Source organism: Pagrus major, chromosome 2, assembly GCF_040436345.1.
Source record: "Pagrus major chromosome 2, Pma_NU_1.0".
In the NCBI taxonomy this organism is placed as follows: domain Eukaryota; kingdom Metazoa; phylum Chordata; class Actinopteri; order Spariformes; family Sparidae; genus Pagrus; species Pagrus major.
This window is the reverse complement of record NC_133216.1, coordinates 31,317,552-31,331,334: the sequence shown is the minus strand read 5'-3', so window position 1 is coordinate 31,331,334 and position 13,783 is coordinate 31,317,552. Positions and strand designations below refer to the sequence as shown.

Genomic DNA, 13,783 nt, shown 5'->3' with positions numbered 1-13,783 from the left:
TGATGTAAGTTACATGTTTGTTTCCTACCTCAGATGCGTACGGAGCTGTACTTCCTGTCATCTCAGAAGAACCGGCCCAGCCTGTTCGGCATGCCTCTCATAGTTCCCTGTACTGTCCACACCAGTAAGAAGGATCTGTACGATGCCGTCTGGATCCAAGTGTCCCGACTGGCCAGTCCACTGCCCCCACAGGAAGCCAGCAACCACGCCCAGGACTGGTAGGCTCACTTTTGCTTTCACCCAGTGCTTTTTTTGTGCATTCATTTTTGGCTTTTGACAAAGCAACATGTAGGTTCGTAGTTCCCCACTGCCTCCAGCTAGGTATGCCAGGCTAGGCTAATACATTACAATGTTATGCTAGAATCCTTGTGTTAAACTTACCAAGCATAGATTTTGGTAATTTGGGCCACAAACAAACATTTCTCATTATATATACATTAAGTTTTTCATTTTTTTCTTTATTGAACAGTTGACAGAGAGACAGAAGATTTTGAAAGGACAAAGTCTTGTTACTTATTCTTTATCTTATTAAAGATGATCAGGAACGGCCTGAGTTGATCAGCACAGTCAGGAATTGGGGCTGATCAGTATCAGCTATCCAAAGCCTGATCAATTTCTGAGTGTCCCTAAGTGAGAATGATGACAAGTTGTGGACTGGCAAAAACAAACATCAGCAGGCAGATTAAAATGATGATATCTACACAAACAGTGTGCATGAAGAACATGATTTGTGAATCCTTTATGTCTTCTTTTAACCTACAGTGATGACAGTATGGGCTATCAGTACCCCTTTACTTTACGGGTTGTGGGTAAGGATGGCAACTCATGTGCCTGGTGTCCCTGGTACAGGTAAGGCAGAGTATTTAGTATTAATGTATCTGATGGTGATGAGGCATTGTCTAGGCTTTGTTTTATATGAAAGCTAAATATTTGATTGTTGTCATAAGCAGAAACTGTTTGATAAGCAGAAAGACCAATAAAACCAAAAACGTCCTCTCGTCTTTGCACAAGCAGACCAGAGTGATGAAATTAACCTTGAAAACAACTGAAGAAACCTAAACCAAAAAGAGTGATGCACATTTGTCTTTGATGTTTAACTACGACTGTTTTTTTAATTCATTTATGAGTTCCAAGTTTCCTGAGCCTTTGTATTTACCGCTGCTGTACCTGTGTGTGTGTGTGTGTGTGTGTGTGTGTGTGTGTGTGTGTGTGTGTGTGTGTGTGTGTGTGTGTGTGTGTGTGTGTGTGTGTGTGTGTGTGTGTGTGTGTGTGTGTGTGTGTGTGTGTGTGTGTTTCAGGTTCTGTCGAGGCTGTACAATAGAGTGTACAGAGGACAGAGCCTCTATAGGAAATGCTTATATAGCTGTGGACTGGGACCCCACCGCCCTGCACCTCCGCTACCAGACCTCCCAGGAGAGGGTAAAACACACACACACACCACACACACTCACACACACACACACACACACACACACACACACTCACTCACTCACTCACTCACTCACTCACTCACTCACTCTCTCTCTCTCTCTCTCTCTCTCTCTCTCTCTCTCTCTCTCTCTCTCTCTCTCTCTCTCTCTCTCTCTCTCTCTCTCACACACTCACACTCACACACACACACACACACACACACACACACACACACGCCATGCATACACTCTCTCACAGGGAGCACCAGATAAAGTCACCCAAACAGTTGAATGTCCAAATGAGACGATCTAATCAATACATAAGAAGTGAGCCTTACACTGCAGCTGTCGCACTTCAGTGCTTCCTTTATTTCCCAGCACAGACCAGGTCAATCTTATGACATCATCTCTGTAGTTCACTTGATGCTTGTATTATTCTGTAAATGTTGAGATATGAGCTGAGTGAGATAAGTAAACCTCCTACACTGCTGTAGTTCTGAGTTTGACCACAAGGAGGTACCATTGAGCTGCATAATGCTCCGTTCAGTCAGCTCAGTCAGAGTGACATCTGATAAAGGCTCCATGGACCTGAAAGTTGTGCCATTAAAGTTGTAGTGTTACTTCAGCTGGTTTGTGTACTCAAGTACAGATACATGCTGTAAGTACACATCTGTTGATTTTTTCTGTACCTGCATTACTTATTTTTCTGCTAAATTTGCAACTTTGACTGCAACTTTTTGCTAAACAAAACACACGCAAATACAGTTTAAAAATATTACTCACATACAACAGTCGGATAATTCAGAAATTCTACAGGCTGACTTACTGATTCAGAAAAAAGCCAAAATGACAGTATGAGATGGTCTCCTCTCAAACAGTGGTTGTACTTCAAAAATATCTTGGTTTTACCTATAAACAACTGGTAGCAGCTCTTCAGTGTCAGGTCTTCAGTTGCTCCTGGTTCTGGTTCTGGTGTTTTTTGTCAGTCAGACATACAAAGCAGGATAGTGTGGATGCTTCCTCCCTCGTTCAGTATCATGACAACCACGGTCTCCCGGCAGATTGTGGAGGAGCACTGCAGTGTGGAGCAGTCCCGTCGGGCCCAGGCTGAGCCCATCAGCTTGGACAGCTGTCTGAGGGCCTTCACCAGCGAGGAAGAGCTGGGTGAGGACGAGCTTTACTACTGTTCCAAGTGCAAGACACACCGGCTGGCCACTAAGAAGCTGGACCTCTGGAGGCTGCCACCTATCCTGGTGAGTGGAACAAATCTACAGTCGTGGTCAGAAGTTTCCATCCACTTGTAAAGACCATGTATATCATGTCAGTCTTCAGTTCCAATGATTTCTACAGCTCTCATGTTTCTGTGATGAATGAGAGGAACACAAACTACTTTGTCACAAAAACATTCATGAAGTATGGTTCAGTAATGAATTTATTATAGGTCCTCTGACAATGTGACCAAATCTGCTGGATCATAAATATACATACAGTAATTCTAATATTTGGTTCAATGTCTCTTGGCTATTTCACCTCAATAAGGTACTTTTGATATCCATCCACAAGCTTCTGGTCGTCCTCTGGATCAGTTGAGCTTTAAGGTGCTTCGTCTGGAGCAAGGGCTTCTTTCAGACCTATAATAAATTCATTACTGAACCAAACTTAACCAATCATTGACTGCTCAAGACTGCCATGATATGCATGTTTTTTTACATGTTGTAAGCCTGTGTAGGACCTGAGCTCTGGCCTCACAGGGATAATTCTTTTTTTGTAGAGCTGGACATGTGGTTTTCAGTAGAATTTGCTGTTTGCATTGAAATACTTTTAATGAAGGACAACAGAGCATGTGTGATGTATGTGTGCTGTTCTTTAGATTGTCCACCTGAAGCGCTTCCAGTTTGTGAATGGCCGCTGGATCAAGTCCCAGAAGATTGTCAAGTTCCCGCGGGAAAATTTTGACCCCAGCGCTTTCCTGGCTCCCAGAGACCTGGAGCAGCACTGCATCCACTCCCGCAGTGAGAGCGAGGACCTGCTGAGGGTTGGAGAAGACAACCTGTCTTCCATCTCTGCCCCTGCTGGCTTCTGCAACCTTCCCAAAGGTACCACATGATTATTTAAGCCTGACATTTAGTTACTGCAAGCTATTCATGCACTGAGATGTGAACCATGTTTTTAAAAAGACGTATAAATTCTCTTCTTGTTTGATGACAGCATGAACGCATGTGAAACCAAATAGACAGAAGTATAATTTAGCAGAGCAGCTAATGGCCCAGCTGCAGAGGAAGTGTATTTAACCGTGTGGTTTCCCAACAGCCTCCCCTGCCTCTAGCAGGAAGTCAGCGCCTTCTCTCAGCCGGACCAACAGCCCTTCTGGCAGCCCAAAGACCGGCAGCGGAGGTCGCAAGCCAGGCCGACTACGCCTTCCCCAGCTGGGCAGCAGACACCGCCTCTCCAACAGCAAAGAGAACCTGGATGGAGCTGCTAATCCAGAGGGGGAGCCACGGGACTTTGCACCACTTGAAGACACAGAGGGGAGCGGAGCAGGGACTTTGGCATGTGGCCTTCCTGGAGAGGCGATGGCGTCAGAATCATCGTGCAACACTGAGGCGTCCAGCAGCCACTGTGACGTGGTCCTGGTGAACGGTGACAGCAACGGGCTGAGCTCAGACTGCAGCACAGAGAGCAGCATGGACCCGGACCACTCACTGCTACAGCACAGAGACAACATGTGTCTGGAGGCCATCTACAACCTCTATGCAATATCAGTAAGAACCACACATACAAGTAGTTTTGGTAGCCTCTCTCAATAGCTTTTTCTCTGCTTTGAAACAGGTCTGAAATATTTTTCTGCTTTATCTCAGTGCCATTCCGGAATCATGGGAGGAGGCCACTATGTGACGTATGCCAAAAACCCCAATGAGAAATGGTACTGTTATAATGACAGCAGCTGTAAGGTAAGACACTTCATCTCCTATTCCCACATCTCACAGCAGACCTTTCATTACTGTGTTCTGATTGTTGCCACTGTCGGACATAAAACAGCACAAACAATACACAGTGCCTATAAAAGTTTCCTCTTTGGACCTTTATGAGTAATTGAGTGTTAAAGCTAAACCCCACCACCTAACAGGGATTGTTAAAATCATAGTTCAGCAATAACTGCAACTAGGCTTGGCAGGGCCTGCTAAACCTTTTCCACAGACTGTGTGTCTCATGAGTTGGGACGCCTTTAAAAACCAAAAACACAGGAGCAAAATTATAAGTAATGCATTTGGGTTAGTATACCCCAGATGACTTTGTCCTCATACTCAAATTCATCTCTGGTAGAGAAACAAACTTTTTGAAACGATAAAAGCATGAATACGACCACTGCGTTGACTGTCCGCTGTTAGTTACTCATTATGTAGTGGACATCTGAATAGTGTTGTTATAAAGAAATCACAGTCTGTTCTTACAGTTTTTGTAGTTCAACGCTTCATTCATTCATTTGATGACAGCGCTGACCTTTTGCTTGAAACCTTAGCCTCAGTCTGTTTTACATCGCTACATAACTTTCATATCACATTTTTAGCTATCAAATGTATATTTAAGATTATTACATGCAGCTTCCTCTTGAGCCACAAAAGGCTTTATACTACTTTTTTCACATATGCAGTTGAACTGAAAGATGTCAAAGTGAAAACAAATCTATACGAGCTGATCAAAATGAAAGACATTATGTCCAGTATTTGGGCATTCTTCACAATAGCAACCTTTAGTGGTGGATGTATGCCAACACACATCTTAAATCTGCTGGTAATGTTTCACAAAAATTAACCAATGTAACAACAGGTTCATGGACACGACTATGTGGGTGTGGTTTTTTTTTTGTTAATCCAGGAAGTGCACTCTGAGGAGATCGACACCGACTCGGCCTACATCCTCTTCTACGAGCAGCAGGGCGTCGAATACTCCCAGTTCCTGCCAAAGATCGATGGCAAAAAGATGGCCGACACCAGTAGCATGGATGAAGACTTTGAGTCCGACTACAAGAAATACTGTGTCCTCCAGTGATGGCACCTCGTCTTCCATCAGCCAGCACTACACCTGCTCTCTGCTCTCTGCTGCTACTGCTGCTGCTGCTGCTGCTGCTGCTCTGAGCAGGAAGCACCAGACGTTCAGATCATTCTGAAGACTTCACACAAACTGCTAATGACTAGAGTCAGACTGTGGTCATTGTCCTGCGTCGCAGCACTTTCTACACTCGATCGCAAACATGGATTAGTGCAAAGGTTTGCCAAGACAACAATGAAGCCGTGGTGAAAGCACTAAACTGGTGCACTTTGCTGAGCCTGACAAAACAACACCCCCCCAAACCCCCCCACCCCTCACGTCAACAACCCCCGCCATAACATACATGTAACATATACTCGCATACTAACGCATCTCTGAATGTATGCCAGTATGGCCAAGTCATGAAGTGATGCTGCTTTGTTATTGTGCATTTATCACTTGTGATGCCAGAATGAAAACAAATATTTACACCTGGAGTTATCATGTGATCTGAGCCTGGATATCGAAGGAAAACAATGAGAGCACAAAATGAGTTCAAGGTGTAAATGCAAGGCCAATGATTGGATACACATGGAGTTTTAAATGCCAACAGAGTTAAAGAACCTGTGTATGTGTCATATTTGATGCCACAGGTCAGCATTATGTCGAAATTTGGTATCTAGTTTATTGGATATCGTGGCAAGCTTTTAAAAAAAAAGGTTGTCTCAAGGTTTTATTAGCGCTAGTGTCACTCGGGAAAACATAAGTCATATGCTACCTCATCGCTTCACGCAGTCTGTCAGCCAGCTGTACCCTTAAAGTCTGTGACAGTATTAATAATAATAATAATGAAAATGCTTCCTTCCAGTGTAGGAGTCATGGTACACACATTTCAGGAAACCTTCCCCCAAAAGGGTCTCCCCTCTTCGTAGGACACCTACACAGGTCCTGATGTGGACATGAAATCAGGCATTGTTGCCACAACTGTGTTTCATCCCACAGCTGCCAAATATCAGTGGTGATTTGTGCAATGTTGACCTGTTATGTGTACCCATAACTTCTCAGAAACTCTAAAAGCTTCAGTGTGAGTCAATTTGTTTAGGACAGGTGCCATGATTTCAAAAGAGAGACGCTGAAAGAATAATATACAGTATATGTTTAATTATTTTTTGGGGGGGATTGTTCTTTTACAAAAGATTATTTTATTGTTGTGATTTTTTTTTCTTAAGGCAGGCTTCAGGAGCCACTTCAGGTTAGGGATGGATATTTATCTCAAGTGACACCAAGCAGCGTCAAGCTTATCTTATTTGCAGCACTGTGGCACCTTTCACCTGCTGCAATTCTCAAACTCAGCCGTAATACTAATGTTCACACCCTCCCCAATAAGAATCCAGAAACAGTTAGGATATTAGGGATCACTTCATCACAGTTACAAAATGATTTTACCTGTCATTTTAACATAATAATAGTTAAAGAATAACTTAACAGAGTACTCAACCAATTCAACACTGCACGTTTGTAACACAGTTGGATATACGATGGGCGGTTAAAAAACAAAAAGCATCAAAATCGATGCAGCAGAGATGGCGTCTTTTCTTTTTTTATTACGTGCATTCATCTTTCTTGTCAAAATCTGCCACCTCCTGCTTTACCCACAGTGCAGCTCGAAAGCCATGAGAAGTGACATCACTTGAGGCAACTTATTAGACTTCAAAAAGCTCCCTCTGGAACTACAAAAGGCTTTATACGAGGGTGTTCACAGTATGCAGTAGAACTCCCCAACACCTGGAAACAGATTTTGGCGTAAGAAATTGATGGAGGTTGAAAATAAGATTCTCACTGCCCTCTCTGGTTGAGTTTTTAGCCTCTCTTGTGCTCAGTTGCACTTTTAATCCCCAACAGTGATGTCATTGTGTCCTGGAGAACACCTGTGCAACACTGCAGCAAGGCGAGGTAAAACCATTGAAAGTCAACAGAAACAAGTTTTTCAGGGGGTGTTGAGTTAGTCTTTAATGGCCCCCGATAACACATCTGTGTCACTATAAAGTTTGTGCTCTCATGAATCTTGTGGTAAACTTGATTTTCAAGATGGCGCCCTGCCACATATCTGGAAGCTTCAGTAACATTTGATTTTACGGGTCTCAAATCTCAAAGATCCCTCAGCCTCCCAGGCTCTCCTGGGTCACACAGCTAATTGAATGAATTTCAGATTTGTTTGGTAATGTGGGCCTTTAAATCCTTCATTTAAACCCAATGTTAAGCTCCTGTGTCACTTACATGGTGCATATTCCGAAAAAAAAAAAAAATGTTTTAAATTTACCACAAACTGACTTGTAAAGTGCTCTGTCCAATGGGAAGAGGCCCACAGGCCATTTTTGCCCTATGACCCCCTATGGGGTTATCTGGCCCTGATGGCTCCCATAGACTGAGCAGTTTCCTAAATGGAAGTTACATGCAACCACCAAGTCACTGTAAGTTTACAAGAAAGAATTCTATAGTTTTGTTCCAATTCATTCCAAAGTGTTCAATTGGTTCTTCCAGTTAATTCATTCCAGTTCATTACTAGTGTAATTTGCAAAGTTTCCAATATTAAACAAAAAATACATGAATATTTACTGAATATCTAAATTAAATGTGTGTTGTTTCTAAGAAATTCTGCTGGAAATCAAATGGTTGATAAGATTTCAGACCTGTACAATGTCGTGTTGCCAAAACTTCCTTCCCCATAAAAAGGCCCAGTGTTATGACACGGTTTAAGTCTACTGTTCTATTGAGAGATCCACTCTGTGTCTGGACGGTTTCAGACCTGTAAAATCTTCACTGCATCACTGGACCCAACATTTAGATGATCATTTGTTTTCTGTGTGTTTATTGTTGGTTTCATGTAAATTCTCAAATCTGGTCCTCCTGTTATCTAAAAACTGGCTGCTTGATGTGACTGTTGAGGTTAGTTTGAAATGAACAAACTCATGTGAGCGGCAGAGCTTTGTGTCTTCTGTGTAGCAGCATGTGTGGAGCTCCTCCTGCGCGGGGCTCGGTCGAATCACTGTGAACAGACAGCGGACGGTCAGCGGCTCCCGACGAGTCTCCACTCTGTCTTCTAGATTACAGGAGATGAATCTCTGTGCTCGCCCCTTTTTAGCTGCTGTATTTATGAGGAGAAGGCGTCATTATGGATGTATTTGGAGAGATATTTGTCACTGAATGAAAGTTTATTTTCCTTTGCAGAGTACATTTGTTGAACAAATGGAAATGTACAGATGAGTGCTATTTATGTTTGCTTGCTCCACACTTTTTTCCTCCACCCTCCTGCCTTTGCACCGTGCTGTAGACGATGTCCAGATTGTGTCAGTGTTTGAAATGTCATCACGTGGCTCAAAGGGAAAGTTTGTCTCTTGAGAACCTAGTTTGTAATGTTTGCTTCATTTAACGGTGCAATAGCTGTCAACTTTTTTTGGTAACACTTAATTTTACAGGTCTGCAAATTTCATGGTAAGTAGGTGGTATTTACCAAGTAAATTATTTGGAATTTCTTTGGAATCACCTCCAAATTACCACAGTATTTACTTCAAAATTGATTGAAACAACATTATTTAATTATAATGTTATTGGATTTAAGCAATTAATAATTATTGATTTCTTCAAAGGAGCACTCTGTAGTTTTGGGGCAGAAATGTTAATGAGCAGAGAAAGATCTTCATTGGCTGATTTTTTTTTTTCTGCCTAAACAAACTAAATAATCAAACTCTCTTTGTTTTCATGACTGAATAAACAAACTGACCTTACAGGACAACACAATTTATACTGTTTAACTTTGTTTATATGTGGCGGACCCTGCCACCTTTCTAGCTTCAAACAGTGTTCTGGGACCTTTTTTCCTCTGAGAACAGCTTGTTGATTCACTTATGGAGAAAAAGTTTGCACATTTTAACTGAATTTGTAAATATTAAAATTCTGAGTTTGAATTCCTTCTCCAAAACTACATAGTGCCCCATCGATACACTTTCAGGTAACTTCTAACTAGTTTCTGTCTAACTTCTGCTCAGCAGACCACAACATTGACGTGAGTTCATGTAACTTTATTTCTAACTAGTTCTAGAACTTCTGCAGGCTGGTTAGTTGAACTTAATTTTTTAACCTTTTATATTCTCATTCATTTCAGCAGATCATTCCAACTTTGCAACAAATTTCCCAATTGTCAAAGTTTTTATTGTAAGCCACCAAAAATGTCCCACTTTTAAGAGTAAAAATTGCCTAAAAAACTTTTTAACCACATAAAAAGTTAAATGTCAGTTTTTTTATATTTTGGGACAACAATACAACTACAAAATGAAGCTACAGCAACTCACTTCAATTTAGTGGCCTGCTGAGCAAAAGTTAGACAGAAACTAGTGGGAAGGTACGGTGGCATGATCAGCAGAAACCAGTTTAAAATGACCTGTAACTGTATTAAAGAAATTAGCAGCTATATTAACTGCTTCTTGGAAAACCACAGAGTATTGTTAAAAGATAATATTTGGGTAACTTTCAGTCAATATTTAGGTGGATATTATGGTAATTTTGGGATAATTTCAAATAAATTTCATTGAAGTTAGTTGAGAATAACCACCTTCTTACCATGAAATAAGTGTTACCTTTGTTTGTTTTTTTGCTGTGAATTTTTACTCAAACAACTACTTGTATGATGCTAAGCTTACACACCTGTAGCTTAAACTGTACTAGCAAAAACACAATTTAAAATTGGGGCTAATTTCAGCACAATTTTCATAATGCAGGAACAAAGATTTTCTGCCCTAAAGAACTGAACTTGGAATTGGGCAAAAACTGATCCTGTGAACCACGGGGATGATATGTAAAGCCCCTCACCAGAAGCCCTGCCCACCTGGCCCCACCCACCCCCCAGAAGTATAGTCGGCAGGCAGTGCAATCTACTACTGAGCTGTCTGTCACTGTCTGTAGCCTCTTTTTATTTAAGTTCATTTCTGTCAGATCTGAACCAGAGTTGTTAATTTAAAGAACTTTTTTTGTAACGTGTTTGTTGAAAGAAAGTGACATTGCACTGACATGAAAACATGTACATAAAAAAATGTGTTTTGTAAATAAGCCAATGAAAACTATGTATTTGAATATGAACTGTACAAAATACTGTACTTGTAGTTGTATATGGAGTGATACTGTTGATCTGTAACAAAATACCCAAGCAACAAATTAAATTCTGCAGAGGAAACGACGACACCAGATTGAAAAGTGTTTTTGTTTGTATCCTGAATAATGCGGATTGCTTTTAGACAAGCTAGTGGTGTAGCTTTAAGAATAGAGGTAGGTCGATTACACCATGTTTGTCCAGGCTTAAAGTTGCAATATGAAGAATTTTAGTTGAAAGCATTCAAAAAGTTACTGAAATGAAAGTTTTGACAGATTCTTAAACATTGCACTTTTTAACATTTTAAACAGCTTTGGCAAAAGCATTTATTTCATCAACTGCTTGGCTACTAGCTGATTAGTAACATTCAATCATATTCATGCAAGTGTACCACACAGTTATTACCACAATGCTGGCGCAGCTGACCCTCTAGTTGTCAAAGTGGGGTCTAGGGACCCACAGGGTCCTTGGGGGGGTTCTGAGGGGGGTTGGGCAATATGTCAATATTATATCGATATCGTGATATGAGACTAAACATCATCATAGATTTATGATATCGTGATATTAGTGATATAGTCTTGTCTTTCCCTGGTTTTAAAGGCTGCATTACAGTAAAGTTATTTTCTGAACTGACTGTCCTACGTGTTCTAATATTTGCCTGACCCACTTAGACTTTATATCCACATTACTGATGATTATTGATCAAAACTCTCACAGTGGTGATACTTTGTGAAAGTACCAATAATCATCCCTGCAATATTGTTGCAATACCGATATGGAGGTATGTGTTCATATGGTCTAAAAGTATCACAATAACATTTTAAGGCCATATAACCCAGCCCTACTATAATTCCACAATGTATGACTACTTTGGTTTCTTACACTTTCATTATAAAATAACTAAAAGCAAAAATCTTATCAGATTGGGTGACGCTGACACAAAATCTTATCAAAAGTGGGTCCTTGGTCTAATATGTGTCAGTTTAGGAGTCCTGTATGTGATAACCTTGAGATCCACTGCACTGTAAGACATTATTAAACTGTATTTGCAGTAGTACTGCAGCAGTCCCATTGTGGAAGACTTGCTGTCTTTTTTGTTTTGGGCTGAATTTCAAAATCCCTCCGGACTGATTGCAGTAGACTCAGATCACCTGTGTGCAGGGTGTGGAGACTGACTCTTAATTAATGAGTGGAAGCAGCTTGGGGTGTTCCCCTCCCAGCCAATCAGGGTGTGAGAACGCCCTTTTGTGAAGGCTTAAGAGATGTGGGGAATGGCACCCAGGTTGGACTTCACTCTCATTCTGAATCTGTCCCTGATACACTGCAGACCTCCTGATAGAGAGCCAGCCAGACACTCTGGTCTGTTTAGGCCCCTGTTGAGATTTCTTTACTGCCCCGTTTCATTCTAGTTGAGGGAAATTGTGTTTATTCTTCAGCCAAGTTGAGTGACCACAACAGTCACCAGTCAATTAGGCTACCTGCAGCAGAGCTGTCCTTATTTATGCAAGTGTTGCCTGCCTTGCAAATAGCCGGACACCTGCAGGTTTTCTTTTGTTTAGATTATCTTAATTGAACCCCATGAAACCAAAACACCTTCAGTTTTTAACATTTTATTTCATGGGGGACTGGAAGGCTTGTAAAAGCAAAGTTCAGTTTGATTATCCCCTGAAGAGGCATTTGTTCATTATCAAAGTAGTTGACATTGGGCATTCCCTGTAGATTTTTTTGTTTATATTTTTATGTAGGTTGGGGCTGGTTTGTAAGCATTTTACTGCCAGTACCGCCACAGTAAGATGGTCAGTTTTTCTACATTTGTGTAATATATTAATAAAGCTGCTGTCATTTTGGTGTGTGGTCATTTTCATTAGTTCACCACTGCTTAGCATGCACGTTAAGCTGAAAGCGCCTGAAAAGTTTGAGTGAAGTTGGAATTAGAATTATTTCACTTTTGAGTCTGCCTGAATGGAGATGAAATCAAACTCATGCAGGTGTCCAGCGCTTGATAACCTAGTACTTCTTATTATCCCTCTGCTGAAATGCTCTTTTTTGCAATTCCTTCATCATCTCAGCCTTTTCTTTATGTGCTTGGTATTGTTGATTTAAGATGTTAATGTTTCTGTATGTTTTTATAATGGAATCCTTGTTGCTGCCAGGACTGTATACCACTTTGCTGTAAAGGGTCAATAACCTTAAAGGGGCACTGTGTAGTTTTAGAGAAGAAATTCTCTGTTTATTTAGTTTGTTCAGGCAGAAAAAAAACAAAATCAGTCGATGAAGATCTTTCTCTTCTGATTAAAATATCTTCCCCCAAACTCCTTTAATGTGTCTCTGACTGGAGTTGTCTTAAGAGCAAATACCTGCACAACTAATGACACTCCCATCAGCTGTGCTTTGTATTTAGTGCTAACACATGAATAGCAAACAAGGTAAACATCACACCGGCTGAACTTCAACACGTTAACATTGTCATCATAAGCATTTAACCATACTGACCTCAGCACAGTGTTACAGAGCTTGTAGCACACAATAATGTAATAATTTCCTGAAAATGTAATCAATTCCATATAATGTCACAAGGTATTACACCACCTGTAAAAATGTTATTACATCAGTCATGACCTTTTTTAATTTATTGGTCGAGTAAGTATAATATTGGGTTTTATTTCATTTTCGATGCAAATTTTGTTTCATTTTTAGGCTTTATTACACTTTTGGAAATGTTTACATTTTTTGGGTGACTGTAGACTTTAGGTGTCATTTAAAGCAGCTTTACTTGTTATCGTCCGTACTTATTGTAAAGCTACATGTGCTGTTGCTACAGTTAGCCGGTCTGCAGATGACAGAGATAACCACATGCAGGGTCTCTGCAGGAACTTCCCCGAAGTAGACAGTGCAGCTGCACCAGACATTTCTATCCTACACACCATGTGAGGGGCTTTTTCTCTTCAGCTCTGATCTAAACCTGACAAACACATTCACACCTTTTAGACCCTCAAGCAACAAACTTTAATCCTCAGACTGACTATGGCTGGTTTATTGGTTAAAATGTTGGTTAGAGTTTGTCATGATCCTTCAGTCTCTGGTTTCAACTCACCAATCAGCAATTTTTTTTAAAAAGCACCATAAAGTCATTGAGTAAAATCAAATATATCATGTTAAAATATCCCTTTGATAAAGGATGAAATCAACTATATGTATAGTA

At 40.8% G+C, this 13,783-nt stretch overlaps 1 protein-coding gene across 3 annotated transcripts in view; it reads left to right on the top strand.

Moving 5' to 3' along the window:
* The window catches only part of usp32 (ubiquitin specific peptidase 32), a 69,795-nt gene extending 59,124 nt beyond the window's left edge, over positions 1–10,671 (top strand). For all 3 annotated transcript variants that reach the window (XM_073483505.1, XM_073483497.1, XM_073483489.1), the window contains exons 27-34: positions 34–218; positions 763–849; positions 1,299–1,419; positions 2,471–2,662; positions 3,280–3,505; positions 3,720–4,171; positions 4,268–4,360; positions 5,286–10,671. In XM_073483505.1, the coding sequence (XP_073339606.1) occupies positions 34–218; positions 763–849; positions 1,299–1,419; positions 2,471–2,662; positions 3,280–3,505; positions 3,720–4,171; positions 4,268–4,360; positions 5,286–5,459 (1,530 nt within the window). In that variant the 3' untranslated portion in view covers positions 5,460–10,671. The remainder of the gene's footprint in view (positions 1–33; positions 219–762; positions 850–1,298; positions 1,420–2,470; positions 2,663–3,279; positions 3,506–3,719; positions 4,172–4,267; positions 4,361–5,285) is intronic.
* Positions 10,672–13,783: the final 3,112 nt, after the last annotated feature.